The sequence below is a fragment of the Tursiops truncatus genome, chromosome 1 (assembly GCF_011762595.2).
Source record: "Tursiops truncatus isolate mTurTru1 chromosome 1, mTurTru1.mat.Y, whole genome shotgun sequence".
NCBI lineage: Eukaryota > Metazoa > Chordata > Mammalia > Artiodactyla > Delphinidae > Tursiops > Tursiops truncatus.
Window position 1 is genome coordinate 38,047,676 of NC_047034.1, and position 27,514 is coordinate 38,075,189.

At 47.5% G+C, this 27,514-nt stretch overlaps 2 protein-coding genes and 1 long non-coding RNA gene across 9 annotated transcripts; 1 reads left to right on the forward strand and 2 right to left on the reverse strand.

Annotated features, from left to right (window-relative positions):
- Nucleotides 1–1,027: 1,027 nt before the first annotated feature.
- On the forward strand, nt 1,028–24,683 carry TRAF3IP3 (TRAF3 interacting protein 3). Of its 4 annotated transcripts, XM_033852915.2 has the most exons (15): nt 1,028–1,168; nt 4,721–5,124; nt 6,777–6,924; nt 7,057–7,120; nt 7,400–7,424; nt 7,686–7,715; nt 7,809–7,904; nt 14,503–14,574; nt 16,843–16,983; nt 17,106–17,243; nt 19,225–19,360; nt 19,893–19,955; nt 21,445–21,504; nt 22,598–22,724; nt 24,210–24,683. In XM_033852915.2, exons 2-15 carry the CDS (start codon nt 4,780–4,782, stop codon nt 24,298–24,300), a joined length of 1,536 nt encoding a protein of 511 aa, XP_033708806.1. In that variant the 5' UTR covers nt 1,028–1,168; nt 4,721–4,779; the 3' UTR covers nt 24,301–24,683. The 4 variants fall into 4 exon arrangements, with proteins under 4 accessions (XP_033708806.1, XP_033708812.1, XP_033708808.1 ...); XM_033852921.2 differs by lacking the exon at nt 22,598–22,724; XM_033852917.2 differs by lacking the exons at nt 22,598–22,724; nt 24,210–24,683 and adding an exon at nt 21,828–21,955.
- LOC141278370 (uncharacterized) lies at nt 14,977–18,899 on the reverse strand. The gene is made up of 3 exons (XR_012330999.1): nt 17,855–18,899; nt 16,664–16,742; nt 14,977–15,007 (listed from the first exon to the last, which is right to left on the reverse strand). It is a non-coding gene; the product is annotated as an uncharacterized lncRNA (long non-coding RNA).
- Nucleotides 20,596–26,791, reverse strand: LOC109552947 (UPF0739 protein C1orf74 homolog). 4 transcript variants are annotated; one of them, XR_002179881.3, is made up of 2 exons: nt 21,865–26,791; nt 20,596–21,166 (listed from the first exon to the last, which is right to left on the reverse strand). XR_002179881.3 is itself a non-coding variant. In XM_033852928.2 (2 exons), the coding sequence occupies exon 2, from the start codon at nt 25,683–25,685 to the stop codon at nt 24,894–24,896; it is 792 nt and encodes a 263-aa protein (XP_033708819.1). In that variant the 5' UTR covers nt 25,686–25,780; nt 26,478–26,791; the 3' UTR covers nt 20,596–24,893. The 4 variants fall into 4 exon arrangements, 3 of the variants coding, with proteins under 3 accessions (XP_033708819.1, XP_019807839.1, XP_019807840.1); XM_033852928.2 differs by having other exon boundaries at nt 20,596–25,780; nt 26,478–26,791; XM_019952280.3 differs by having other exon boundaries at nt 20,596–25,780; nt 26,404–26,791.
- Between the last annotated feature and the right edge of the window lie 723 nt (nt 26,792–27,514).

Sequence of the window (27,514 nt, forward strand, 5' to 3'; positions counted from 1 at the left end):
GAATGTCATTTCCCTTCAGTCCCAGTGCTTGAGAATTCATCCTCTTCATTTTCCCCTGCCTTCTCCTGTTCTCTCTCTCCTCAGAGAATGGAGGCAGTAGCAGGCAACCGAGAAGATTGTGACATACTCCCAACCTCTTAATAATTGTTATCTTATCACAGCTATTTAAAAGTCTCATTACGTGCCTCACATGTGAAGTCTTAGACTTCATGGGAGACACATAAATCCTCCATTCAGACACTGAATGGGCCATTCAGACAAGATGAATTGCACAAAGGTTACAAAGCTACTCAGTCGACTTGTCCCAATCCGGTTCCCTCCCCACCGTCTTATACTGAACTTCTTGGAAATTTCCTATCGCATTTGTAATAGTTTCTTTTTAATGCACACAGATAAGTTCCTTTTAGTTTTTCCCCAAATGTCCTAGTTCAGTGGACTAGGAAATATTTTCATAAGATTCTGCCTGCTGTTGATCCCTGATTTCCCAGCCACCCAACCACCATCTTTTCACCTTCCCCTACCCCCTGTGTCCCGTCCCATTGCTTCAGAAAGAGGAAGTTCAGAGCTGACCTCATTCCAGAATTCTGAAAAAAAATACCAGTACTTTAGAAGAGCAGAAAGCCTTTACAACACCAGGATTGGGAAGAAGTAAAGTAAGAAAAGAGAAAATCCTTACACAGGGAACTACCTGATACACATGAAAACCTACATTGGAACCTCTCTTCTAGGTCAAAAAGGCCTTTTCTTCCCCTTCATAGAAACTGCAAGGTTTGAATCTGACCCAGAGACCCATCCTTGTCTAAGCTAGAAAGGGAATTTTGACTTGAAACTGACCGAGAGCTCAGACCAATCGAAGAGCAAGAGAAAGGGTGGCTGGGATGCCCGCTGGTGGGAGGAGCTCCTGAGCCCAGCCCTGAAGGCCTCAAGGGTTCAGGCGCCCCTCAGATCGCACCAGAGAGGAAGAGAGAGGAACTGGGGTGAGCAAGTATTGTGGTTTCCTGTTTCAGCAAGGCTGCTGTGCAAAAAGAAAGACAGTACCAAGAAGGGAAATGCTAAGGGGGCCCAGAGCCATGGATCGAGAGCTTGCCCCATCAGAGACCAGAGCCGAGATCTGCCCAGGAGCTGGGATGCTTTCCTGAGCTGCTTGGGTTGGAGCCTGGGACCCAAGGTAACTTAGGAGGAGGCTTTTGTGTCCAGGTTGGGGACCTCCGATTCTGGGGAGGGCAAAAGAGGCTCTGTCTGCCAGCTTCCCTGGTCTGAAGGGGGAGACACTGGAGTGGATGTTGTAGTTTGAGTGTTGGGGGTTGGGTAAACAGGAAAGTGTCCCGCGTTGGTCTCCAGAGGCACAGCTTCCATCCCTCTCTGCTGCTTCCATAAGGTCAGATTAGCAGCGAGTCAGATGACTAAGGGTTCAGGCTCCCCAGTGACGGGAGGTACATTTTACAGCTCCCTTCACAGCAGGGACCCCATAGCACCAAGCTGCCTGCCCAGCAGCTTGCGTGCAGGCCCTTCTCTCCTACCTCACTCTGAGAGCTCTTGGCTAGGAAGGCCAGACCGTTCATTCATGCGGGAGGCCATTTATCACACACACAGCAGGGAATTAGGAGCAAAGACTGGGAAAGGCAGCAACAAAGCACTGTCAGGTGAGGGCAGCGCCCTGATCTCCCCCTGGAGCAGTGAGGACAGTCTCCCCCAGCCAATACCACCCTTTCCCAGAGCTCCAGCTGGGCCCTGTCATGCCACCAAGTGCGGCCTGGGCAGTGGCCCAGTGACCTTTCTTTGAAGCACACGGGGACCCGTTCCATTTTCTTCTACAGCCCATCTCTGTCAGTCAGCCGTCCACATGACTTCTTGTGTTTAAGCAAATCAGAATAGCCAAGACCTCCCGGAGAGCTGGGTATGATTCTACCCAGGTGTGCCACACCAAATCCTACCCAGTGTGAGAGCCTGGGGGCCTGAGAACGCTCACATCTCTGAGGAGACTTTCCCACTGCAACTCCCAGCTTGGGTAGCAAGGGCTAACGTCTGCGCCCCCCCACCCCGGAAACAGAGCAGGGCAGCCATGCGTTTCAGTGAACTAGTGTAGACAGAGCCCACACACTTATCTCTCCCAGACAGCCCTCTCTTCTTCACAGCAGGAGGCAGGAGGATTCTCCACAATCAAGGGATCTGCCTCGTCTACGAAGCCTGAGGGATTACCTGGAACCAAACAGGGAGGGGACCTAGCGCCCCACATTTTAAAGGTGGGAAAGAGGCAGTCCTCTCTTCTTTGCCTTTCTGCCAGGCCTAACTGAAATGGCGGTTGTATCCAGACCACAGAGTAGTCCTTTCTCCCTGTAGCCTACACCCAGAAGTCAGAGGAACAGAGCAACAGTAAATATGATTTCAACTAGGGACCAGCATCGCCTCCGTGGGGTAGACAGTGCCCCTTCAAAGAGAAAGGGGCCAAGGGAGTTGGAGGATGAGGCATTCTTGGTCCTGGAGTGCTAGGTTAGCTCGGGGCGTTTGTCTTATCGCACTGAGTCTTCAATATCCAAGATCAGTAGGACAGGAGTGATAATAATCATATTATTATAAAAAGCTAACATTTATTGTGTGCTATGTCCCAGATGCTTGACGTGCATTTTCTCTTTAATCCTCATAACCTTAGGAGGTAGGTTCCCACTTTATAAATGAGGAGACAGAGACATAGAGACAGTTAATAGCTTGTTCAAAAGCACGTGGGTAGTAGATGACAGGGCCAGGACAGGAGTCCACACAGTCTGAGTCCAGGGTCGGGACACCCCGCCTCCCCCATTTACGGCAGAATCACTAGGGCCTATGGCTTAGGACACCACAAGTAAAGATTCTGAAAGTGGAGTTTACCTGCACACCCAGTCCTTCATAATTTAATATGAATGGGCCTCTCAGATCCTTTCCTAAGTTTTTAAACAAAGAAAGTGGCAGGTGAGAAGTGAGGGGACCCTACAGAGTAGGAGTGAGGAGAAAAGCCTAAAGAAAGGGGAGAGGCACCCAGGGATGAGACGAGCGGACAAGCATTGACAACCTAACAGTTCTGCTTGGGGTCAGCACTGCCCAAGGCCAGGAGATGCCCCTCCAAGCCTGGAGAGTCAGGCATTGGAGAGCGAACAGGGTCTGACTGTGTAAGACCCCCTCTCAGGGTGTGATACGACCCCACCCATGAGCCCCCGGAAGGAGTCGTATGACCAGAGAGAGAAAGAGAGAGCAAGAATCCTGCAGAGAATTCCAGACTGATCCAGGAGGAGCAAGGAACTCCAATGAAAGAGCGGAGAGGCTGCTACCTGTCGAGTCTGTTTGACTATAAATAAACCCGAAGGGCCAGTGCCAGCAAATGCCTCCTGGTTGGTGAAGCTGAGAAATCCCTTCACTGACCTCCCCGGGAACTAGATTCCCAGGGCAGTGGGTAGTGAGGCTGTGGGACAGAGAGAGGCGGCAACTGTAAGGGGAAGTCCCCCTCCCTTCTTCAGTCTCTGGGCTGACCCCAGGGACCAGAATTTCCAGTGCTCAGAATCCAGCTTAGCCATGTCCAGCCCCAACTCAGCCAAGCTACCAGAGGGTTCTGGGAGAATGAACAAATTTGCAGAAGGTAGGTGAGGGAGAGTAGGAAAGAGAGAAGGGCACGGAGAAGGCAGAAGGGGTGAGGGTGGGGTTATGTGAGTAGCAGGTGAGGCCATGTAGAGGGGCAGCAAGTGTGGTCTCTACTCCAAGCCTGGTTCCCTGGGGACTTTTCGTTACTGTTTTTGTTCGTTCGCTTTGGTTTCCTTTTTCTTGGCAATAGCCTTATTTACGTATAATCCACATCGTTGCTGGTTTCAATGGCACAATCTGTGTCTGGGCTGAGGAAAGCAGACTCGGCACCATACTTAGCCCTAACAGGGAGGTGATGCTAAAAAAATGGAACCTGCCACTTGAAGAGATACCGAGCTGAAAGCTCAGTATGAAATGAGTTTTGGCCCGTGATGGGCAAGTGGCAAGTAATCAGCCAGTACGGATCTGGGTTGTCCTGTACCTCAGAGTCAGAGCCCAGTCCTGGGCCAGGAGTGGAGTGCCAAGGGACCGAGGTCAGGGCTCCATGACTGTAGGCAATAGCGTGGGGTGTCCCTCCCGAACCATGCCCTGGACCAGGCTGGCAAGATAGCTGCTAAAGGCTAAACAGAGGACAGTGAGTGCTGGTCATAGGACTGGTAGCACGTCGAGGGGTTTGGCTATCCCTCCAGGCCTTGAGAAAAGTTGCTCACCTATGTGAGTAACAACTGGGCCAAGAGAGCAGTGAAGATTCTGGCTTTCCTTTTAGATTGGGGATCAGGGAGCCAATTTAACTGGTTCTTTAGAAGTCCCTGGAAGAGGAACACAGCCCCATCTGCCCTCCAGAAGGCTAGACGCTTTTAGTGATTTTTATCAATTATTTCTCACGTTCCCCTAACTTGGAGGCAGGGTGAGACGTTTGGTCAAGGAAGAAGTGGCAGCAGAGGAATCTCGCCACTTTGCAGAAGGGGAGACGCAGGCCAGAGAAGAGCAGAAATTAGTCTAGAGGCTGAATCCAGATGTCCTGAGTTCCCGTGTGACATCATCCCCTCTTCAGTTGTCAACCCACGCATATGGGACGCTGTGCTATTTCTGCCCCCTCGTCCAGGAAGATGGCCATTTTTCGGCCCATCTCCTGACCCCTCCTCTTCGCCTCCCTGTTGGCACTTGGCAGATCCGGGCAGCTATTCCAGGAACTGGAAGCCAAGCACAACAGGTGCTCGGGAGGCCATCATGATCAGCCCAGACCCTAGGCCTGCCTCTGGCTTGGCCCGGTGGGCTGAGAGCTACAAGACCAAGTACGAGCGCTGGCAAGAGACCCGTGAGAGCCGCCGCTGCCGCCCCAATGTGACCACTTGCCGCCAGGTGGGGAAGGTGCTGAGGACCCAGCAGAGGGAACATCTCCAGAGGGCACGACAACAGCAGTTTTTCAGACGGAGGAACCTGAAGGTGGAAGAGAAAGGCGAGGCACAGAGCCCGCAGGCCGGGGAGCCAGGTCCCTCCAGGAGGCAAGGCCAGGCGACCGACCTCAAGGAGCCCTTGTCTTGGGCCAAAAGGATTTCTTCCCCCAGACAGCAGGTGGGCCATGTTGAGGGACACAGTGCTCTGGAGGGGATGGGGTGCAGCACCAAGACAGGTGGGTGGGCTCAAGGTCACTAAGAAGTGATTTAAATGAAGTCCGTCCTTCCTCAGTCATCATAAAGTCTCCCTTAGCCACTTACTCAACAGATATCTTTGTTGTTGTGTTTTGGGGGTGTTTCTTGTTTAGCTATTTTTTTACTTTGCACTTGCCTTTTAGGAGAGAAAAGAATAATTTAAAAACAATTCCATAGCTAATTCCTAGTATTAGTTCAAATTCAGTCTATCTAGACATATCTCCTACAGCATTCATTCATCCGTCATTCAACATTCAATGAATGCTTACTGTAGGCCAGGGACACAGACCAATCTTCTTAATGTCTCCCTCAAATCACAAACACACACACACACACACACACACACACACACACACACACACACACATTTCTCATCTCTATTCTTCTGTAAGGCTGCTGCATCACCCAACTTCTCTCTTTCTCTTGGGCCATCCCAATTCCAATATCGTTCACCTAAGGCCGCATCTGGCCCAGGAAGCCCTAGCTTCCCTAGCTTCTCCAGGCCACCTCTGCTCTCTGTGGTTTTTATGAGGTTATAAATCCTCTAAGATTGTATAACTTTTAGAGGGCCCATTAGTCCGCCCTGGGAAGGAGCAGTGCTGGCAAAAGCCAGGGTACGTTGAAATGAGCTCAGCCAGCAAACCATCTGTGTCTTCCTATCCACATTGTGAGCATGTGGACAGCAGGGATGGGTCCTCCGGATTCCCTGGAAGTAACTGGTATTGTACTGTCCCCAGAGTAGGTGCTCTGTTGGGCCTTCTTAACCAGTGCATGTGTTATCCACAACAGGAGGTGCTGTTCAGAAAAATGATCCTCGAGCCCAGCTGTAAAATAAAACCAACTGTGTACTTTCTAAGGCAAGAAGGTTTCTACGTGCTTTCGTTTGAAAAAATAATTTTAAGGAGAAATAGAACAGAAAACACAGTTACCTAAAGAACTCTTCCTGAGCCTATCAGTTATTTAAGGTTTCTTGAGATAGAGTTAGTCTGCAGGATTAGCTGCCACATGCATTTCTTAGCCTTTTAGTGTTATGTTACAAACATAAATTTTTTTAGTTTGTAAGAAGAAAATATAAAAATAGCAAGCAAAATTGTGACAACTGCTGCTACGTTCCTCCCTACAGCTGCCTAATTTACCTTCTCTTCACACAAAACCTCAACAATAGTCCAGCTGTTACTAAGAGGAAGGAAACCACCTCTAGAATAGGAAGGCACCTTGGACACCATCTACTCCAAGCTCCTCATTATACAGCCAGGAGACTGAGACCAAGAAAAGGCAGGATCTGATCCCAGATCCCCTCACTCCCACCTCAGACCGGTTCTCTTTCCGGGATCAGGGACTCTAGAGAGAGTAATTGGAGACAAGCCCAGCTCCCCATTTGCCTGAACTGAGGAGGACCGATCCCACCAGCCAGGACAAGAAAGGGCAGGAGCAGGGATAACCTTGTAGCTTTGAAGGCTTGAATGGGTTCCTTTGGTTTTCTGGACCTGAAACTTGATCACTGGCTCATCTTTCTGCAGTCAGCTGGAGAATCCTGTTCTAAGATGCTCTCAGCATCCCGCATTTGCTTTCCAGGTGTCAGGGACCAGCTCCGAGGTCTTTGCAACCCAACACCAGCCTCCCTCAGGCTCCTGGAGGGATCCGGCTGACCACCTCCCCTCCCAGGCTGGGGGCCTTCCACCACAGGACCCTCCCATCAAGAAGCCACTCAAACACCACCATGGTAAGAGCAGGGCCTTCCTCACTCACTGGGCCGAGGCATTTCCACTCGCTGGCAGTGGAGGGTCCCTATCCCTCCCCACTTCCCTCACTGCCTCTCCCATGGGTTCTGAATCACCTTATCCCTATCCCTCAGGCACTCAGACAAAGGCAGAAGAAACACAGCCAACAATTAAGCATGATGCCAGTCAGCAAACCAAGTGAGTACCTTTCATGTTCCTGACCTCAACTCCTTCACAGCCCATCCATTCCTCTCTCCTAAGCTTTTACCTGAACCCTCCCCCAGAATGTGGAGAGGAGCACAAGGAACTTCCACGTCCACCTTAATTAAGAAAAAGGAAGGCCTTCCCCCCCCTTCCCCATTGGCTCTTCAGAAGAGATCAGAGAAGGAATCAATACAACTGCCTCCTGACACTCTTATTTCTTTGATCCATTGTCATTTTTGTTTTTTATTTTTTTGTTTTTTTCTTCTCTTCCAGTTATGGAGTTGCAGTTCTAGATAAGGTAAGAAAATCCTCATGGTGAAGGTGTTGAATCAGGTGGCATCTAATCTCCTCCAAGCTCTGACATTCTGGAATTCCATGGTAAACTCAGCTGGGATGGAGGGGTACCCTCTTCCTAGATGAGCATAGACATGGGGGCCTGGAGGGACCCTGAGTCAAGGAAGAAAGTTTACTCAGCACAAGCCAATCCTGGCTCGGGTTCCATGTTCTAGGATTTCAGGGAACCTACAATCTTCTTAAATACCTTTTTCTTTCTCTCTAGGAAATCATCCAGCTTTCTGAGTACCTCAAAGTAAGTAACATGTGAATTCTCCCTGCAGCTCCTCCATCCATCTGCTCCCTTCTCCTCCAACTTAATCTTACCCTCTTGCATTTTGCCCCTCAGGAGGCCCTACAGAGGGAGCTGGTTCTAAAACAGAAAATGGTGATTCTCCAAGACCTACTGTCTGCCCTGATTCGGGCCTCTGACAGCTCTTGGAAGGTAAGGGAAACCTTTGCTTGAACAAAGCTCATGGATTTCTATGTGTGCCTATCTCATTCTTCTTTCCATACCATCCCAGCAAGAGAAGGGGCTTTTTTGCTACTGAAGAGGCTGAAGGTGGGGGATGGTGCTAAGACCTAAAGGTCAAACATGTCACAGTATTGAGCTTGGCTCAGTCCAGGGTGGTCAGCTGAGGACACCCCCAGGGAAGACCCAGAACCAAGAGAGGCAAGAGTTTCCAGTTTTTAATTTGTTGGAAGAAAGAAAGGACGGTCCCAATTCAGTTAATATTACTGACTGTGATAAATGCAACTATTTTCATATGGGATTCACACCAATATTAATTCCAAGTCATCCTACACCTACTAGTCAGCCCAGACGTGAATGTCAAAGCGGGAAGGGACCTTGGAGATTAGCTAATTTTCTCATTTTGCCAATGAGGAAACTGAGTGTCAGAGAGGTCAGGTGACTAGTCCACATTCACACTTCTAGTTAGAGGCAGAATTGGAACTAAAATTCAGACCTCCTGATTTTAGTCCATTCATTCAACAAATATTCATAAGTCATGTTCTCTACACTGAGCAGTGGAAATGAGATTAATTAGACAGGGTTCCTGCTTTTAGAGAGGCTGCGGGTCAGGGAGACAGAAGCCTAAACAATGCAGAGATGTGAGAAATAAATGTTTTGAGGATATAGTAGAATACAAGGAGGAATGAACGACTCCACAGAAGGGGAGAACCAGGGAAATATTTATAGTTATATTAGTATTTTCCAGGCAAATGTGGAAACAAGAACTATATTCTGGGCAGGGGATACAGCATAGGCAAAGAACCAGAGGCATGATATAGGCTAATGCAATGGGTCTCCAGCTTTTTAATCTCAGGACCCCTTTATACTCTTTAAAAAAAATTATTAAAATCCAAAGAACTTTTTATATTTACCACTTTGAAATGAAAAAAGGAATCTTAAAATATGTAGTAATTTTAAAATAACAATAGTAAATAGATTACATGTGAACCTAAATTATATATTTTTGTGAAAAATAAGTATATATTTTTTTAAAAAAATAGTGAGAGGAGTGGCATTGTTCTATGCTTTTTCAAATTTTTGTTTGGTTTTGTTTTTTGGGTTTTTTAAACATCTTTATTGGAGTATAATTACAGTGTTGTGTTATTTTCTGCTGTATAACAAAGTGAATCAGCTATATGCATATATATATCCCCATATCCCCTCCCTCTTGCGTCCTCCTCCCTCCCTCCTTATCCCACCCCTCTAGGTGGTCGCAAAGCACCGAGCTGGCAAATCTTTTTAACGTCTGAACGGAAGACAGCTAGATTCTCGTATTTGCGTCTGCATTCAGTCTGTTGTCAATACATTGTTTTGGTTGAAGCATATGAGGAAAATCCAGCCTCACACAGATATGTAGTTGGAAAAGGGAAGACCTTGCAGATCCTGGATTCCCAGGGGTCCTTGGACCCCACATCGAAACCCCTAGACTTTAATGTTCAGAGAGCATAAGCAGTTTGATGCGACTGGAGCAGAAAGCCCCGGGTGCACAGAGAGAACACACAACCTCCCAGCCTCCGTGAACATCTGACCTTACCACGTAGATGGCTGTGCTTAGACAGAGAGATGGGATGGGAGGACGTGGGACAAAACTAAGAAGTTTGCAGTGATGTCGAAGAGACTCCTAGGCTCAGCCCTCCCTCTTCGCGTCGGTCACTGTATCCGGATTTAGGTGTTTATGTTCAGGGCTCCTGCTGGTTAAGGAAGTTGTTTTCATAGCTGAGTAGGAGCCTGAGACAGACAGCTGCGCCTGCCAGGTGGTTTCCGGTGCTGAACTAAACTGAGATTGTCTCATTCGTTTATTCAACAGACATCTGATAAGTTCCAACTATGTGCTGGCTTGGGTGCTACAGGGACAGAGGTAGGGTCCTTTGTCTTTAGGAGTTCCAGTAGCAGCCAGGAAGAGACAGACAGGTCATAAATAACTCTACTGCAGTGTGCTAAAGCTGTAACAGCACTTTCTACAAAGCGACACAGAGAAAAGAGAAGGGAGCAATTCTTCTGCCTGAGGTGGTATAGGGTAGACTCCAAAGGAAACGGACCACTTTAGCGGGGTCTGGAAGGATTGAATAGGAGTTTACCAGTACAGAAGCAGGAATGATGAAGGGTAAGAAGAAGGAAAAAGGAAAAGGGTGCTTACGGTAAAGGAATCAGAATGATTACAGGCCTAGGTGTAACAAAGCGTAGGGTATAGCAGAGTGTGATGGAAATGAAGGGACTGTGTCAGAGTAGCTCCAAAGATAAGACCGAAAGGGCCTCCGATAGGTCTCTAGAATTATGGCGCTTAAACTTTTTCTGTTGAATAGGGTATCTCAAACTTAATAGTTATAGATTCCCTCTTAAAGGAAAAGTATATATATATATATATATATATATATATCTCATGAGAATGCATGCCACCCCAGTTTGAGAAACACTGCCGCAGGCAATAAGCAGGGGAGCAGTGGGACCACATTTTCCTCAGGTTTAAAGCCCTACGCTTAGCAGTGTCCAGCCCATCCTGAGAAGGAGCTTGTCCAGTAGCCGTGGAGTTGCACTCGCTTGGCAGCACGTGTACTAAGATAGCTGTGGTGGGACTTCCTTGGCAGTCCAGCGGTTAAGACTCCACGCTTCCAATGCCGGGGGTGCGGGTTCGATCCCTAGTCGGGGAAGAAAGATCCCACGTGCTGTGCGGCATGGCCAAGAAATAAATTAATTAATTAAATGAAATGAAAAAGATAGCTGTAGAACTGAGTTGAAAGCGATTGATCAGATCTGTGTTTTATAAACCTTATAAAAGGTTCTCTGACAACAATGAGGACCCTGGCTACCAGTGGGTGTAGGGGTGGTGAAAGTTCTTGCAATACTGCAGGTAAGACACAATCAGAACTTGAATTACAGCCAGAGTGGTGGGAATGGGGAGGATTTATTAAGAGACATTTCCAAGGTAGACTCTGAGGGTGGTTTAGCTCCGTGCTCCTGCGGGGGGCAGGAGTTCCTCCAGCTGTGGTTTTCTCCCTCCCTTCTCCCCCCACCCCCTAATATTCACCCTTTTTGTCTTCTTCCTCCCCACAAACCCCTCAGCTTCCTGTTTTTAAGAAAAATAGTCTCAGGTTTTTTCAGTTAACAGCTCTTGCTTCCCCCAAAACAAGACAATTCAACCCCCTACCCCTTCCTTGGAAAGCTCAACTTCAATGAAAAGACAGTCCCAGACTGCCGTACTTGGGAAAAGTAAGTGGAAGAATGTGGCCAGAACAGGGACTCCGATATTCAGCCAAGTTGAGGCCTTTATTTTTTTTCCATTTGGCCTCCATAATTTGAATCTCCAACTGCACATGCAGAGAAGCTCACCACAAACTCTATTAGAACACCAGAGATCAGCTCCCTCTGTTGCCTCCACCTTCAAGCTGACTTTGGGCCTTTTGCATGTGACAGGCCCTGGGGCACAGCAGAGACTCCTGACTGGCTGCAAGCTTCAGAGCAGAAACAGTTCGGGCAGTAGAGAAAGCAAGCCCTCAGTATGGGGCAATACAAACCCAGAGCAGGGCACACGTGGGTTTTAAGTTCTGCAAAGTGGAAATGAGATCTTAAGATGACAGCGCAGTGGGGGATTGGCTGCAGGCCCTAAGCAACCTCTAGTAGAGCAGAGAGATAAGTGGGCTGGTGCTTCTGCAGTGAGGCGGTGGTGTTTCTGGAGAGCAGATCAGAGGCAGGGGAAAGCCAAGCAGAGGCAGGAGCTGAAGCCCTCAGACCGGGTGTGTATGGCCTCCACCTTGCTCCCTTTTACAAGCGGGGGTACTATGCTCTCTGAACCCTGGGTTCCTGGGATGCTACTGCCAAAAAAGTTCCACAATTGGCCTGTAAAAAGTGCTCCTTTCCTCATACTGTACCACTGGGCTTCATGTGGGGAGAGCTGGGGCTCAGACCAGGAAACCACATGCCCCATTTGCAACAACTTGGCCGTAACTTCCCTGCCTGCCTTAGGGAGTCTGGGCAGGCGGAGCTGTGGATCAGAGATGTTTTCAAGCCCCAGACTTGGGTGGCCCTTCGTCTCCACTGAAGGGGCTAACTGAATTGTCTTCTATTACAACATGAATGGAAAAGTAATCTGGGGAGTGGCTAAAACACAAAAACAGTTGGAAGAGGCAAAAATACTGGATAGAAACCATACTAAGGAAGGAGAAGGGAGCTACCCAGAAAGGGTAGGAGACTGAGGGAACTGTAAGAACATTGCCTTGGGCTTGTTTGTTTTCTTCTGAAACTACCACAAGATAAACTGTCAAACTTAGTGGGTTTCATTGCATCCTGCAAAGTAAGAGTTTAGGCAAAGGAAAATACACAGTCAGACTCTCTGAACCCGGAGCTGCGATACAGGTGGAGGGAGTTGATTTCAGGACCTGTGGATTAAGAATGAACAGGCCATGCAGGGGAGTAACTTTTCCCAGTTACTCCGGAGCCCAGAACAGTGGAAGTCTTTTCCATCTGTTCTATCTGTCCCAAAGCCCTGTGGTTATTGTAGATGCCAAATCCTGACTCTCGGCTCTCACACCAGACATTATGAAAAACGTTAATAGCAGGAGGCACTTTGAAAAATTATTTTTGGCAAAGCCTTTTGCTTTTGCAAGGCCCCGCTGAGGAATACAGGAAGGAAAAAGGGTGGAGGTGCACCCCGGCTCCCAGGGTTAGAAGAATCGGCCAAACAAGATCAAAACAGAAGCTGTGAGATACCACTTCCTGCCTCTCCCAGGTGCCCTGAAACTCAGTGAGGGGGACAGACCTCAGAACAGAGGCTCGGGCTTCCCTGGTGGCGCAGTGGTCGAGAGTCCGCCTGCCGGTGCAGGGGACACAGGTTCGTGCCGCGGAGCGGCTGGGCCCGTGAGCCATGGCCGCTGAGCCTGCGCGTCCGGAGCCTGTGCTCCGCAACGGGAGAGGCCACAACAGTGAGAGGCCCGCGTACCGAAAAAAATAAAAACAAAAAAAACAGAGGCTCCTCTGCCCTCTGGCCATTACAGACCAGAAACGTTGTAAGGGTTGGAAACGTCCAAGCCTTGTCCAAGCCGTCTCCCGACGGAGAGGGACGGTGGCGTCTCAGGCCTGAGGAGAAATGTAATTTCTAGACCTCACAAGCGTCCCACGGGGCCTGGTTGGAAAAGCCAGCGAAAGGATATGAGAACCGGTTACTGCTAAAGAGACTCATGGCCTTTTCTCTGGGAAACTGGCTCTCATCCATGGTACCTCCCCACCCTCACCCCCTCACACACACGACCTTAAATCAGACTCAGGACTGGAGGGACAAAACCCCTACCTGGGAAAAAGGAAGATGTCTACACGTGGAGGAAAGAATAAGGCAGCAAGGAAGCTGTCGGCTGCTCAGCAGAAATACTGCAAAACTGAGAAACAGATAACGGGCCTTCCTGCCTGCCTTTCGCCACCCCCGCCCTTGAGATTTACGTCCCTCTTGGAATGTCCAAAATGCCACTAGACAGACCCAGATCGTGAATAAATAGCGTGTGGCTCTCTGGGAGGTCCTCTCACCACCACCGTCACTACCACGCATGCATACACACCCTGCTCTAATATCCCTCCTCCCTTTCCTGCTTTCTTAAAGAATTTCTCATCTTGAGTCGTGTGTTTGTGTGTGTGTGTGTGTGTGTGTGTGTGTGTGTGTGTGTGTGTGTGTAGGGCAGGGAGGGGACTGTATTCGTTTGCTAGGGCTGCTATAACAAAGTACCACAGACTGGGTGGCTTCACCAATAAAAATGTATTTTCTCACAGTTCTGAAGGCTAGAAGTGTGAGAACAAGGTGTTGACACGGTTGGTTTCTTCTGAGGCCTCTCTCCTTGGCTTGCAGATGGCTTTCTCCTCCCTGTGTCCTCATATGGTCTTCCCTCTGCATATCCTGATGTTCAAATCTCCTCTTCTTATGAGCACACCAGTCATATTGGATTAGGGCCCACCCTAAGGACCTCAATTATCTCTTTAAAGAACTTATCTCCAAATACGGTCACCTTCTGAGGTACTGGGGATTAGGAGGTCAACGTATGAACGTTGTGGGGAGGTTAGGGGGACATAATTCAGCCCATAACAGGGGGTAAGGGAGGGATGTATGTTCCCCCTGGGAGGGGAGACCCCTTTAGTCCTATTGGCCTTTAGAGGTAAAGGGCCATGTACTAGACTGGGAGGAGGTGCGGAGTATATAAGTGCCTGGACAGACAGGGGAGAGAGGTAATGAAAGAAGAAAAGGAGAGCTTAGAAGCTTTCCTTCAAATGGGCCCCTGCTACGATACCCTGAGCCATTTGATACAAAACCTCAAGGTACACAGAAGACTTTGGGGACCAGTCTGATTCTTCCTTCTCCTATTACAGAGAAAGAGGAAAAGATCCTTTTCTTTCCAAACATCTGTCATCTCTCCCTCTCTCTACCTCCTGAAAGAGCTCAATTCCACAAACACTGTTTATTCTAGGCAGTAGGCTGGAAATGCGGAACAAAACTCTTTGCATGCTGTATTCTGGCCCAAGCTGTGTTCTGGCTAACTCATCCCCTTTGCTCCAGGGCCAGCTTAATGAAGACAAATTGAAGGGCAAACTGAGATCTTTGGAAAACCAGCTGTACACCTGTACCCAGGTAAGCATTCCGGAGGACACTTCTAGCCCAGGAATCTAGAATTAAGGGAGAGAATGCTTGAACGTCAAGCTTACTCTCTAGAAACATCACCTGCTAGAGGTTAATGCACCCATCCCTACTCACCCGGTTCTGGCCTTTACCATTTTCACTTTGGTCTCCAATTCACCAAAACACTATCTCCATCCCCCTCTCCCTTTCTCCTGGTGTCCTTCACTTTGTACCCTAGGAAAGGAAGCCCAGCACTAAGCGCTTTGCCAGCTCCAGGGGAACCTTGAGAATACCTGGAAACGTAGGGAGAGGCCCTTGGTAAAGATTCAGCTCACCTGGATAGAACTTCACAGGCCCGAATATTTGAACAGATGAGTTGGATATTACAATGAAGTCTCGCAAAATGATTTTCATGCCATGGGCAACTTTTATCTAGCAGCAATCCCTGGGAGAAAGTAAAAGACTGTGACTCCTGGCTTTCTGTGGCATTGTTATCCAGCTCCGGTAATCTCTTGATTGGCCTGATCTTGGATTATATGAGATAGAAAAAAGTCAGTTTTCACACTCGAGAAGTGATAGATTTCTGACAGGCGGGGAGATAAGTCAAGAGAACGAGATGAACCGGCCAGACTGCTCCCACTTGATGTTAGGAAGATAAGGTGGCCATGTAGTTAGAATTTTGCAGGGGAACATAGTCTATATAGTCTATGGGTTTGCGGATCCACAACTTTTATTTTTTCAGTAATGCCAACCAAGCTCATAAGAGACTGACATATAATCCAGAATGCCAATCTACTCGTTTTCAATGGGGGATAAAGCTGGTCAGTGACCAGCATGGTTAAGTCCAATAATCTGGACATAACCATGTATGATCTCAACCAGTAACTCCTGTATCTGGTTTCTAATGACAATTCCAAGAACATAAGACCCACTCAACATTTAAATCCAAACTTTCAGATGACTCCAAAGCTAAATGGAAATGATTTGATATTGAACTCTAAATTTGCATTATCTAGACTATCTCTTACCCAGTTGGGTAACCCAGAATTGATAGTAAAAGACTCCTGCTTTCCCAAAAATCACAGGGCATAAAAATGAAAAGCACTGGAAGGGCAAGACCCCCAGTGAATTTGCAAAGCTGCTCGTGTCTTTTTCTTTTTGATCTTGAAGCCAGGAGAAATTCTAAAAATACAAATGTATTAATTTTTAAAACTTGACTTTACTGAATATTGTTCAGATCCCCAAGCCTACAAAAATAATTTTATTTTTTTAAAAATGCTCCCTGCCTCAAAGGAGCTTACAGTCCCTTAAAGGAGACAGATGAGTCAATAGATTAGAAATATAGATACTATGTGAACACCAGTAAAACTACCTAATCCATAAAGAGTCGGGGGGTAGGTATGGTTGGCCAAGTTTATCAGAATTTATGATTCTAGGGCTGAATCTTGAACATGGGTAGAAGTTAACCAGGTGAGAAGTGTGGGTCACGATACTCTAAGTAGAAGAAGCTTTATGGGCAAAGGCAGAGGCTGAAAAGCACAGTGCTTAGGGGACCTACAAGCAGTTCAGCTTGCGTGGAGGCAGCATGAGATGAAAGTCTGGGCTTGTAAGTAGAAACCATGCCAAGGAGTTTGGACCTGATTCTTAGAACACTGAGAACCACTGAGAGATTTAAGCAGGTTGTGACGTGATCAGATTTAAGTTTTAGAAAGAACCCTCTAGCTGCAGGACTGAAAAGGGTTTGAAGGGAGGCAAGGCATGAAGATAATATATAGTCTCGATATAATCCATATAATAGTATTACTGGGGTCTGAACTAAGGAGGTGGCAGTAGGGATAGAGGATACAGGTACGAGCTGTTAAAGACATTGACTTGACAAAGCTTGATGTTGAACTGATTCCTTGAAGAAGGTGAGAGAGAAATCAAGGGTGATTCCCTGGTTTAGGGTCTGGGAGACTTGGTGGGTGGTGATGCTGGTCACTGAGATAGGAGCAGGTTTAGAAAGATGATTTCCCTTTGGAAATGTTGGATTTCAAGTGCCTGTGGAAGGCCTAAGGGAGAATGCCCAGCATGCCCAGGGCAGTTTTTTATCCCCACTCACCTCTCAACATCACCTGAGGGACTCTCCCTGCCTGCCTCCAGCCTGGAAGAAGGTCCACCAGATTACTGACATCTCTGCCCTGTGGGCAAGGACCAATTTCTTTTCATTTCTGTATCCCTGCTCAGGCTTTAGCACACAGCAGCTCAATGTGTATTTGTTGAATTGCCTCAAATTTACAGAAATACACTCCTTGGGGAATGAATAAGGTGCTATTAGAGATGGAAGACCAGAAAAACAGCTATGAGCAGAAGGCCAAGGAGTCACTGCAGAAAGTGCTGGAGGAGAAAATGAGTGCAGAACAGCAGCTGCAGAGCACACAGGTGTGGGGACGCTCCGTAATCCTTGGGGCTGGGAACCCTGGGGCAGTCTGGGTGGCAAGGGAGCCAGCTGCACGACCTCCTGGAACCCCCAAGGCACCACCCTCTCCTCTGATCTCCCTCAGCGGTCCCTGGCTCTGGCCGAGCAGAAGTGTGAAGAGTGGAAGAGCCAGTACGAGGCTCTGAAGGAGGACTGGAGGACCCTGGGGACCCAGCACAGGGAGCTGGAGAGCCAGCTCCACGTGCTTCAGTCCAAACTGCAGGTACCAGGCCCTGGGAGTAGGGAGGTGGGGAGGGAAGGCAGGGTTTAGGGGAGGGAGGTGTTGACAGCAGTGATGAGAGAAGCTGCCGCTGGGCAGGGGGACCCAAAGCTAATTTTGAGTTTAGCAAGGATGTCTGCACTGCTCATGCAAATGACCTAAGTGTTCATTGAAATGACATCATCCGAATGCAAAGGGCTGGGCTGGAATAGTCATCAGCCTACTGTCATGCCCCAACCCACTCTCTGCACCCCATCCCAGCAGGGCATCCAGTTCAGAAATGCCCACTATTGGGGCAGAATAAACGTCACCAGTTTACTTACAGTTTGAGTATCAACTAACACATCTTGCCAATGTGTTTTTAAGCCATTACAGTAGACCCTTGGCATTCTCAAGGGTTCCATCATTTCCAATCCGTGTTTACCTTGCAGAAGTTAGCTAACCTCCTAAGCCTCAGTTTCCACATCGGTAAAATGAGGATAATAATGGTACCTCTACCATAGGATTGTTGTGAGGATTAGGTGAGGAAATCCATGCAAAGCACTTAGCACAATGCCTCGCACATATAAGCTCTCAATAGATATTAGCTATTGTTTTTCGCAGATTTTACTTACTTGGTTTGGAATGTTGAGGACCCACCTCAAAAGTGTCTCTTTATACTTTTACTGAAGCTGGGATCTGAGAATCCTAGTGTGTGCCAGTTCTAGAAATAAGATCAATTAAGTGTGAAAGTTGTTTTTGTTTGATTTGTTATGTTTTTTAACAACCTAAACCTTAATGTGTGGCTCTAAGGTGAGCAGGGAGAAAGGGGAACATTTTGAGTGATTGTAAAGAATTTGTTGGGGGGATGGTGGTCCAGATATCAATGTGTTTGAGTTTTATATACAATATCCTATTAGCAATGAAGAAGAGTGCAACTCTAGTTCAAAGTCATTAAAAAGACATTTGTAATTCCCTTATTACCTCGAGCAGTTTGTACTCATAGACATCATATTTGTTTTTGAAGAATTAATGTTCCAAATGTAGAAAAAGGAAGAACCGATCAGACAGAGGAATGGAGGTTAAAAACATTTAAGGTTGAGCTTCCCTGGTGGCGCAGTGGTTGAGAGTCCGCCTGCCGATGCAGGGGACACAGGTTCGTGCCCCGGTCTGGGAAGATCCCACATGCCGCGGAGCGGCTAGGCCCATGAGCCATGGCCGCTGAGCCTGCGCGTCCCGAGCCTGTGCTCCGCGACAGGAGAGGCCCGCGTACCGCAAAAAAGATTTATCTATAGATTTCCTTTCAAATCTACTAAAAAACAGAAACCTTAGAATTTGCTTCTCGCTTTTTTTGCTTCTCACTTTTTATATTCTTATGTACAAATTATTCTTATATTGTTCTTTAATTTTTTATTTTAAAAAGCAAAGAATTTCTCAAAGGACATTAAAATTCTTTTTTTTTTTTTTATTTTTTAAAAAAGCCCATTTGATAAGAAACAGCAAGTGAGTCGTCGTATCACAGGAGGGAACCTCGCTGGGCGCTGCACCGCAGCCACATCTCACCCACTGTTCTCTTCCTCGAATCACCTACAAGGCAACCCTCCTGAAGGCCCTTTTCTTTTTAACCTTAATCCGTTGTGAAAAATGATCCTACCCGCCTCCTCCCCGCCCACCCCGCCTCGCCCCGCCACCCCGGACGTGAGAATGAGAAGTAAAGACAAAGTGAAGACATCTAGAAAAGTGATGATTCAGTATTCCTTAATTTGGGCATTTACCCAAATGTATCCCTTGTGAACATCAAAAATCTAATGCACTGTTTGCTGTAAGCGTCAGGAATAGAGCAAAGCAAAGAATTTAAAAACTTTTCCTATTTTTCCATTTCCCTAAGCCTCCTTCCAGCTCTAAAATTCCACAGTTTTCTACAGTTTTCCTCTTCCTTGGGATCTGCCCCCCACCTCCACCCTAGCACTGACCTGCTTGTGTCCACCCCTCCTCCTCCTTCCAGGGAGCAGACAGTAGAGACTTACAGATGAACCAGGCCCTAAGGCTTCTGGAGAACGAGCGCCAGGAGCTGCAGACCAAGACTGAACGCCTGCAGCGGGACAGAGACCTGTGCAGCTCGGATACCCAGCACCTACAAGGTACCCTTCTCCTTGGAGGCCTCTGGCTGAAGGAGCCCAGAGAAAGGAAGCTGGGTGGAAAGGCTTCAGTCTTTCACTTGTTCTTTTGGTTGACTTGGCGATTTCATTTGACTTTGAGAAAAAGTCAAGGCTGTTTTAATCATCCAAGACTGAAAGTATCCAGCCCATTCCTCTAAGCCAGAACACAGCAGTCACGTGTCAAGGGCGCATTCCTAATTTAAAGGGAAAGATCAGTTGAAACACAAGGCATAGTGAAGGTTTCCCAGTCACAGCCTCTGTCAGCTGAGAGAGGACCAAATTATGTGCACATATAACCCTTAATTCAGCCCACTGTTGATGCAGATGAAATCCCAGGTAGTCGGGTTCTGGTTCACCTCTTCCAAACTGGGACAAGCAGAAGAAAGAGCAACTTCCACTGGACACTTGTCAGATGCCATGGGCAAGACAGCATCTGTTACTAATTTCCAGCCTCAGGGGTGAGCTCATTAAGTCTTAGGTTCGTCTATTTTGGTTTGCATTATTTCATTTTCAGATCAACTAAAGAGGTCAGAGGAGGAGAAACTTGCCCTGGTGACCAAAGTACAGCAGTTGCAGAGTAAGTCCCTTTTCCAGATTCTGAAAGTAGCACAGGTGGCTTTTTGGTATTCTTGGGGCTCCTGCCCCACGATAGGCACCCAAAGGAGGGATGGGGAGCCTGGTCCTTGGCATATCCTCTACCTCTGCATTTTCAGACCCTCTTCTTCTGCAGTGAGGTCATTTACAGCTCTTCACAAGTTCCACATTAGCCTCTGGGTTTTTTTGTTTCTACTTTTCTCCGCCATGTTCTCTGACAACCACCTGCATTTCCCCCAGAACTGCAGATTTCAAAACGTGTTGAGTTTTCTAAGGTATTTCTTATTTTATATATTCTAATTTATTATGTACATATGTCACATAGACCTGTCACTAGGAATGGTTCAGAAAATAAGCTCACACCACATATGCCTCAGTCCACTTCAAAATTACATGTTGAGGCCAAAGAAGAAAAGGGACGTCTCAGAAGAAAAGCAGGCAATTTCTGAAAAGCTGGAGAACCTGATTCAATTAATAGCTCACACCTTAACCTCTGACACTCTGACAGAGAAGTTTCATGCAAACAGCAATGAATATGAAAACAGCAAGGCAGCCACAGGGCTAAGGGGAAAAGAACACCAGCAGAAGCCGGGCTCCTACACAGCGGGAGCTGAATGGGCAAGTCACTTCAAAATCATGCCTTTATTTATTCAATACATATTTATTGAGCCCCTACCAAGTGCCAGACACCCTAGATACTCACTGGGGATACAGTAATGAACAGAGCTGGCACAGTTTCTTCCCTAACAAAGCTTACATTCTAAGGAAACACTACAGTGGACTATGGAGTTTCTGTGAACAAATATGTGTCAGGTATTAATAACGGCTACAGAGAAAAAAATAAAGCAGGTTAAAGAGAAAATAGTTGCTATTTTACACAGGGTCATCTGGGGAAGTCTTTCTTCTAGGGTAACATTTAAGCAGAGACTTAAATGTACATAGTAGGAAAAGACATAAGGATGGTGTGTTCAAAACACAGCACCACAAACTGGGTGACTTAAAGAACAGACATTTACATTCTCATAGTGCTAGAGGCTGGAAGTCCAAAATCAAGGTGTCAGGCAGGGTTGGTTCTTCTGAGGGCTCTGGGGGAAGGATCTGTTCTAGACCGCTTTCCTTGTTTTGGAGATGGCTGTCTTGTCCATCTCTTCACACGTCTTCCATCCATCCACGTCTGTGTCCAAATTTCCCCTTCTTATAAGGACGTCAGTCATATTAGGTTAGGGCCCATTCTAATGTCCTATTTTAACTTGATTACCTCTGCAAAGAACCTATCTCCAAATAGGGTCACATTTCTGAAGTACTGGGGGTTAGGGCTTTGACATATGAATTTGTGGGGGGCAGGTGGGGGAGACACAATTCAACCAACCACAGATGGGAACACAATCATTAAGGTTCTAAGCAAAGTTCTGAAAAGATACTCTTCGCAGTAAATATGCTGGCACAGAAAAGTTCCTTGTGTTTTCCAACAGGTCTGCTTCAGAATCAATCCTTACAGCTTCAAGAACAGGAGAAACTCTTAACCAAGAAAGGTCAGCAAATTTATTTCCACAAATTCTAAGATATTGCCCTTTCCCTGTCCGCCTAGAGACAGAGGGATGGACTACATGACCTCTTGGAGTCCCACCCAGTTCTGGGAGTCTATTAGGTCAGGGAGCTAGAGGGCCATTTTAAGGACTCATCACTGGCTCTGAGAATAGTTTAGTTAGCCTCCTATCCTGAGAGGTATATAAACTGTGAAAAGGATTCCTACTCCCTCTGAAAACATATGTCTGCATTGAATATTTCAATAAATTGATTTTGAGCTCAGGATTTTATGTTAATTTTTACCCTTAACTTTCCAAACCACATCCAGCTCCCCACGTAGAAACCACGTCACATGGAACAGTCACCTCACTCTCAGTCCTCAAGTCTGCTGCCTTAGCTTCCTGAGAAGAATTCATCATACATCTGGAGGGGCAAAAGCTCCTCATTTATCCACTGCACATGGCCCTCTGTTTTGTCATCACAATCACTGGGTAGAATATAAAGAAGGAATTATTATGCCCACATAGGATGGATAAGAAAATGAAGGTAAATGAAGGTCTGTGGTCATACAAATTAAGGACACAGCTATGACCACAATCCAGAATTTCTGACTCCCAGGCCAGGGCTCTCTTCACCACGATGCAGACTGCCAGGTGGCTGAAAAACCATCTTTAACTACAGGAAGATGACTTATATGACTGCCATTCTCATCTCCTCATTTTGAAACAAGGACAGAAGGAAAATGGAGTTACACTGAAGCATCCAGCAAACCTCCCAGTCTAAAAGATGTGCCATGCAACCGAAGAAACTAAAGTAATGAGTATTTTCTAAAAGTATCTGGCTTTAGACAGGACTAGAGATACAGACAAAAGTAAAATGCCAACCTTGCCCTCAAGGGGCTCAAATTCCCACTCTCTGTCCAGTCTGGGCAGGATCCCAATGGATGTTCTTTAAAAATCAGAGAATTGCAATCCACACGGTCTGGCCAGGGACAGGCCCTTCCTTATTCCCTCCCGCTTAGGGCTTCTCTCAGTGTGTAGGGACCATTCCTCAGAGGTATGGGCCTCACTTTCACTGCGAATCTGGCTGATTTTTTAGATCAGGCTTTGCCTGGGTGGAGTCCAAAGCCCTCCCATAACGAAGTGGTCCAGGGAAGGAGAAGGACTGGGATTTCAGAGACCAGCTCCAAAAGAAAACTTTGCAGCTCCTGGCCAAGGAAAAGGAGGTGAGATGGTGACCTCCGATAGTAAGGGGCTCATCCTACAGTGACAGGGAAACTGCTGGGAGGCAGCCAGACAACAGGCATTTCTGAGCTTAAGTTGTGATTGGGTGCCTGCAGGTATTCATTTAGGCCTGAATAAAACATCTTTGCTTTCGGGTTAACTTGTCAATCTTTTCTCTTGTTTATACCAACCCTTATTCAAGGTTTTACTAAAGAGTTACTTTTCAGAAAGTCAACCTAAATTCAAACACATTTAACAAACACATTAACTCCTCAAACTTTGTCCTACATTGAGCATCTTAAAACTTTATACAGTGTCTTTTAAATAACAAAACTCTTCCTATCTCTTCCTATCTTCCATACTCACAGAAATACGTAGCTCCTGAAGTGTTCACATGCAACTAGTTCCCAGCAAAGAGACTTGCACTAAGATCTCTTCCAGGTTGTGTGTGCTATAGGAACTTCATTTTTGTGTGTCTCCATTTACAAAGCACTGGCACATACAACTGTCACACATGTGTAATATATAATAATATGCATTATAATCAATCATTTAAATAAATACATTACAAACAAACTAGGTGAGACAGTCAGAAGGCAAACTGAAAGCTCTGAGAAAAGCTGGGAAGGGAGGATGGAGGTAAAAATTCCAAATGAATGACAGGGCAACTTACACAGGGCCCTCTCCCCTACCTGGGCTCTGTCCCTGACAGAACTGTCTTGATGACCTTGGTGGTGTTCTCCCGCAACGCCCCCCCCTGCCCCCACACAGTGCAAAGAACTGCATTCAGAATTAGACAACCTCAGTGATGAGTATCTCTCCTGCCTGCGTAAGCTGCAGCATTGTCAAGAAGAGCTGAACCAGAGCCAGCAGCTGCCTCCCAGAGTAAGAGGGTCTATCCTCCCATACAGCCCTAGGTGATCGTGGGACGATTCCTCCTTTAGCCAAATCTTGCCCATAAAATTGTTCAGCCCCTGCCAACATCTGACCAGCCGGCCCCGTTCAGCTTGGTTTATACTGTACTGAGAGTATAGCAACCATGTAAAGAAACACTGGCTCATGCCTCCAAGCCCAATTTTCATGGAAAGCCTGAGCCTGAAGGGAAAAACTTACTACTAGCTGAAGTATGAAACGGTGTTCTTTTAGTCTATTATGAGTATTGTGGCAAGGACAGAGTGACGAGAAAAGGAATATAAACAGAATACAATTTCGCTGAGTTATTTTCCACTTTTGATTATTCATATCAGTATTGAAGTACCTGGCCCCCGCTGGCTGTGGTTCGCTGGGCCAGTGACCACTGGAAAGTGGTTTTATCCCGAGGGAGGTGGCAAAGTGAGAGAGACAGAGATATAAAAAGCTTTTTCTCCTCCACCAACCCAAGATTTTCCACTGGGCTAGAATGGGAAGAAGGAAGATTATTTTTGCCTGCATCTTCTCTGACCAACCCATGGCCTCTTTCTCTTCTCTCCCCCTCCCTCCTCACAAAGGCAATGTGGCCGATGGCTTCTGATGCTGATGGCACTGATTGCTATAGCAGTGGCAGTGTTCCTGGCCAATAAGGACAGCCTGAAGCTCTGAATAACTGGTGACAGCTGCCTTGGGTGAAAATCAGAAGCAAGAAATTCAGTAAAAAACTCAGGTCTGGGGCTTCCCTGGTGGCGCAGTGGTTGAGAGTCCGCCTGCTGATGCAGGGGACACGGGTTCGTGTCCCGCTCCGGGAAGATCCCACATGCCGCGGAGTGGCTGGGCCCGTGAGCCATGGCTGCTGAGCCTGCGCGTCCGGAGCCTGTGCTCCGCAACGGGAGAGGCCACAACAGTGAGAGGCCCGCACACCGAAAAAAAAAAAAAAAAAAAAAACTCAGGTCTGGGTACTTTAATGTGTGGGTTTTTCCAACTCAACTGAGATTTCTGACTCTCATTTTTTTAACCTGCTGTAAAAATAAACAAACTTCACCTGATGGCCTCTGTTCCAAAGAACTCTGTTTATTCCTGAAGCATCCTGGTCTACTCTCCCTAGTCCAGTTCAGCATAAAAACGGCAAATTTATTACAGCATTCTTCCCTAGGTCCCCGAGATGCTTGGAATTGGCACTTGAGATGATTCCTATGTGCCATCTCTGACCTAGAGCTGATCATTTACCGAGCTCCTTCTACACAGGAAAAGAGTTAAAGTCAGAGGGCCACAGCCGGCAGTGTGACTATCTCAGAGGAGATGCTGAGGTCAGCGAAGTCATTCTGAGTCCTACATCGAGTTCTAAGGTCCTTCTCCCAAGTGTTTAGAATGTTCCTCAAGGATGGGAACAAGCTCTCTGGGACACTAAAGGAATAGAGCAAGACTGGTGGTTGACCACGTAGCCATGAGATCCGGGCGGTGAACACCCGTAGTGGAGTCTGGGCTAAGCAGTTGTCACCTCCCTGGTTCATGTGAAAAGTATAGGGGACAGGATAGCCCAGGAGGATCCCAAACACAGTACAGAGATTCCAGTCTGAGGAACGGAGCCTGCTGCAGGAGACTGCCAGGGATTGGTTCCTCCGTGGCCCCTGCAAATGTGTGATGATCTCAGCCACGAGGGCCTTTAAGTCCTGAAGCTGGTCCAGGGAGCAGATGGAAGGGTGAAGTTGAGAGCTGGAAACATCCACAAAGACTATGGTACCAAGCAGCACCTGCTCCAAGTGCCGACACACCTGCTCCGGAAGGACAATCAGGCTGTTTTCTCCAATCTCAAGGATGTGAAGTCCCTGGGCCGGGAAGCCCAGGCCCTGCAGCTCCTCCAGATAGCTCTGGAGCTCCACTGCCCCTGCACAGTTGCAATCATAGAGCAGAGCTGGCTTCAGTCCCCTGGCCACAGCCAGCACCTCTCCGGCTAGATGAAGGCAGACAGCTCGGGGTGGGCCTCGTCTCTTTCCCATGCCCAGGGTCTGCTGAGCAGCTGCCACCAGCAGCTGAGGACTTGGTGCTGACATGGGACCTGGCAGCAACAGTAAGCATGGCCTCCTCAACTAGTCACATTTCCCTCCCCTGGGCTGCATCTCTGAGCTCCAGACACTTGAAGAAGGGCCTAAAATCAAAGCAGTAGCAGTGGATTATTAACACCAGCTAGTGACATACCAGGAAACCTGCCAACAACTTTCCCTTAAGTCTTACAGCATCTTCCAGAGGCCATTTTCCCCTCCCTCTGCTTTGGAATGCTAACCCAGCCCAGACAAGATGGGGTCAACAATGCTATCTGATTTTTTGGTTGACTTGGCCTCCATTAGTCCCAAATTCATGTGTCTTTCTAGCCTACGCCTAGATTTATATTTTCTCTGGCTGAATTTTACCTGTTGTAATTTATTTTCTCTGATTCAAACGTTAAGGAGTTTGGGGCAGAAAGGAAGCAGGGGAGTTTTTGGCAAAATTCTGAGCATTTCACCTAAAACTGCCCTCTGAGATGGAGTTCTAGGTTCCAAATGCACTCTCTTCACTGCCAACTCCCCCTTCGCTTCCCGCCAATAGTTGTAAGAATAGCAATCTGATTAAACTAATATACACTAGAATGTGGACTACCAACCATCTCACCCTGAGACAGAAAAGTAAATAAATGAAATCGGGTAGAATTGCAAGAGGGTTGTACTTTAACTTCTGCTGGTCCCGCCTTCCCCTACTAGTGGACATCCACGGACCCTCGGACGATGGGCTCACCTCAACCCCTACACCGTTTCCTGAGCATAGTATCGTAATTTGTTAAATGAGGCAGAGGTCTCTCTCACACATACATACGTTCTTCTACTTCCGCTGCACGTTCAGGCTCAGGAACTCCTGCCAGTTTCCTGCCCGCTGCCAAGAAAGCCGCTAGGCGCCCGCCCTCTGCCACAAAACTGGAAATCCCACCCGCGTGGTCAGGTCCTTTACTGCCGGCGGGGCCAGGGTGGGCGAAGTCGATCTATTGCGCATGCCCAACACGTCCCCCGCCCTCCTTGACGTCACCCAGTCCACTCGCGCGCCTCGCGTTAGAACTACCCGCAGGGCAGCCCGGCTGAGTGCCGGAAGTCTGGGCGCCTGCGGCCCGGCCCCTTCCGGCCCCTTCCCATTCTTACGCAGATGTGGGCCCCACCCGTCTGCGTAGGAATGGAAAGAGGCGGGTGAAGCTAGTATCCCGCCGCCGCCCGCCCTCGGCTCCGCCGCTTGCCCTCCTTCTGTGTTAAGTCCGGTGTCCCGTTTGACCTGGAAGGCGGAAGCAGGGCACTCGACGCAAAAGCACGCTTTGATTCGTCTCTGGAGAAATGTACTTTCCCCTCCAAACGAAACTTATCTCAAGACAAGCAACGTGTTTTGCATAATATCCTCACCTGTGGGTGCTGGAAAGTTTTTTGTTTTTTACTTTGACCTACCTAAATCCTGAGAGGCTGAATTCCGAGAAGTGGGTGGACAGGTGTCCTGGCCAAAGTTTGTCATCTCTAAGCAGGGTGTGAAGTGCATGAGTATTCACTCCGAACAAATGTGTGCTAGGTATGCTTCTGGGCGCTGGAAGTATTACAGCGTAGAAAACAGACAAAAACCCCACCTTCTTGGAGCTCAAATTGAGGAATTCAGTTTGCTGACTTCACATGAGAAATGAGAGGCAGAGGTGCAGAAGCTTTTCAGGTCATTAGGAAGAAAAAGTTATTTCACTGAAAGGTTAACTACCAGTGATATGACCCATACCACGAAGGGAAAGAATTTCTTGAGAAAATTCGTATCTGAAGAAGTAGCCCAAATTTATTGATACGTGGGCAGGGCAGAGGCTAAGGGAACTGCAGTCACCTACACTGGA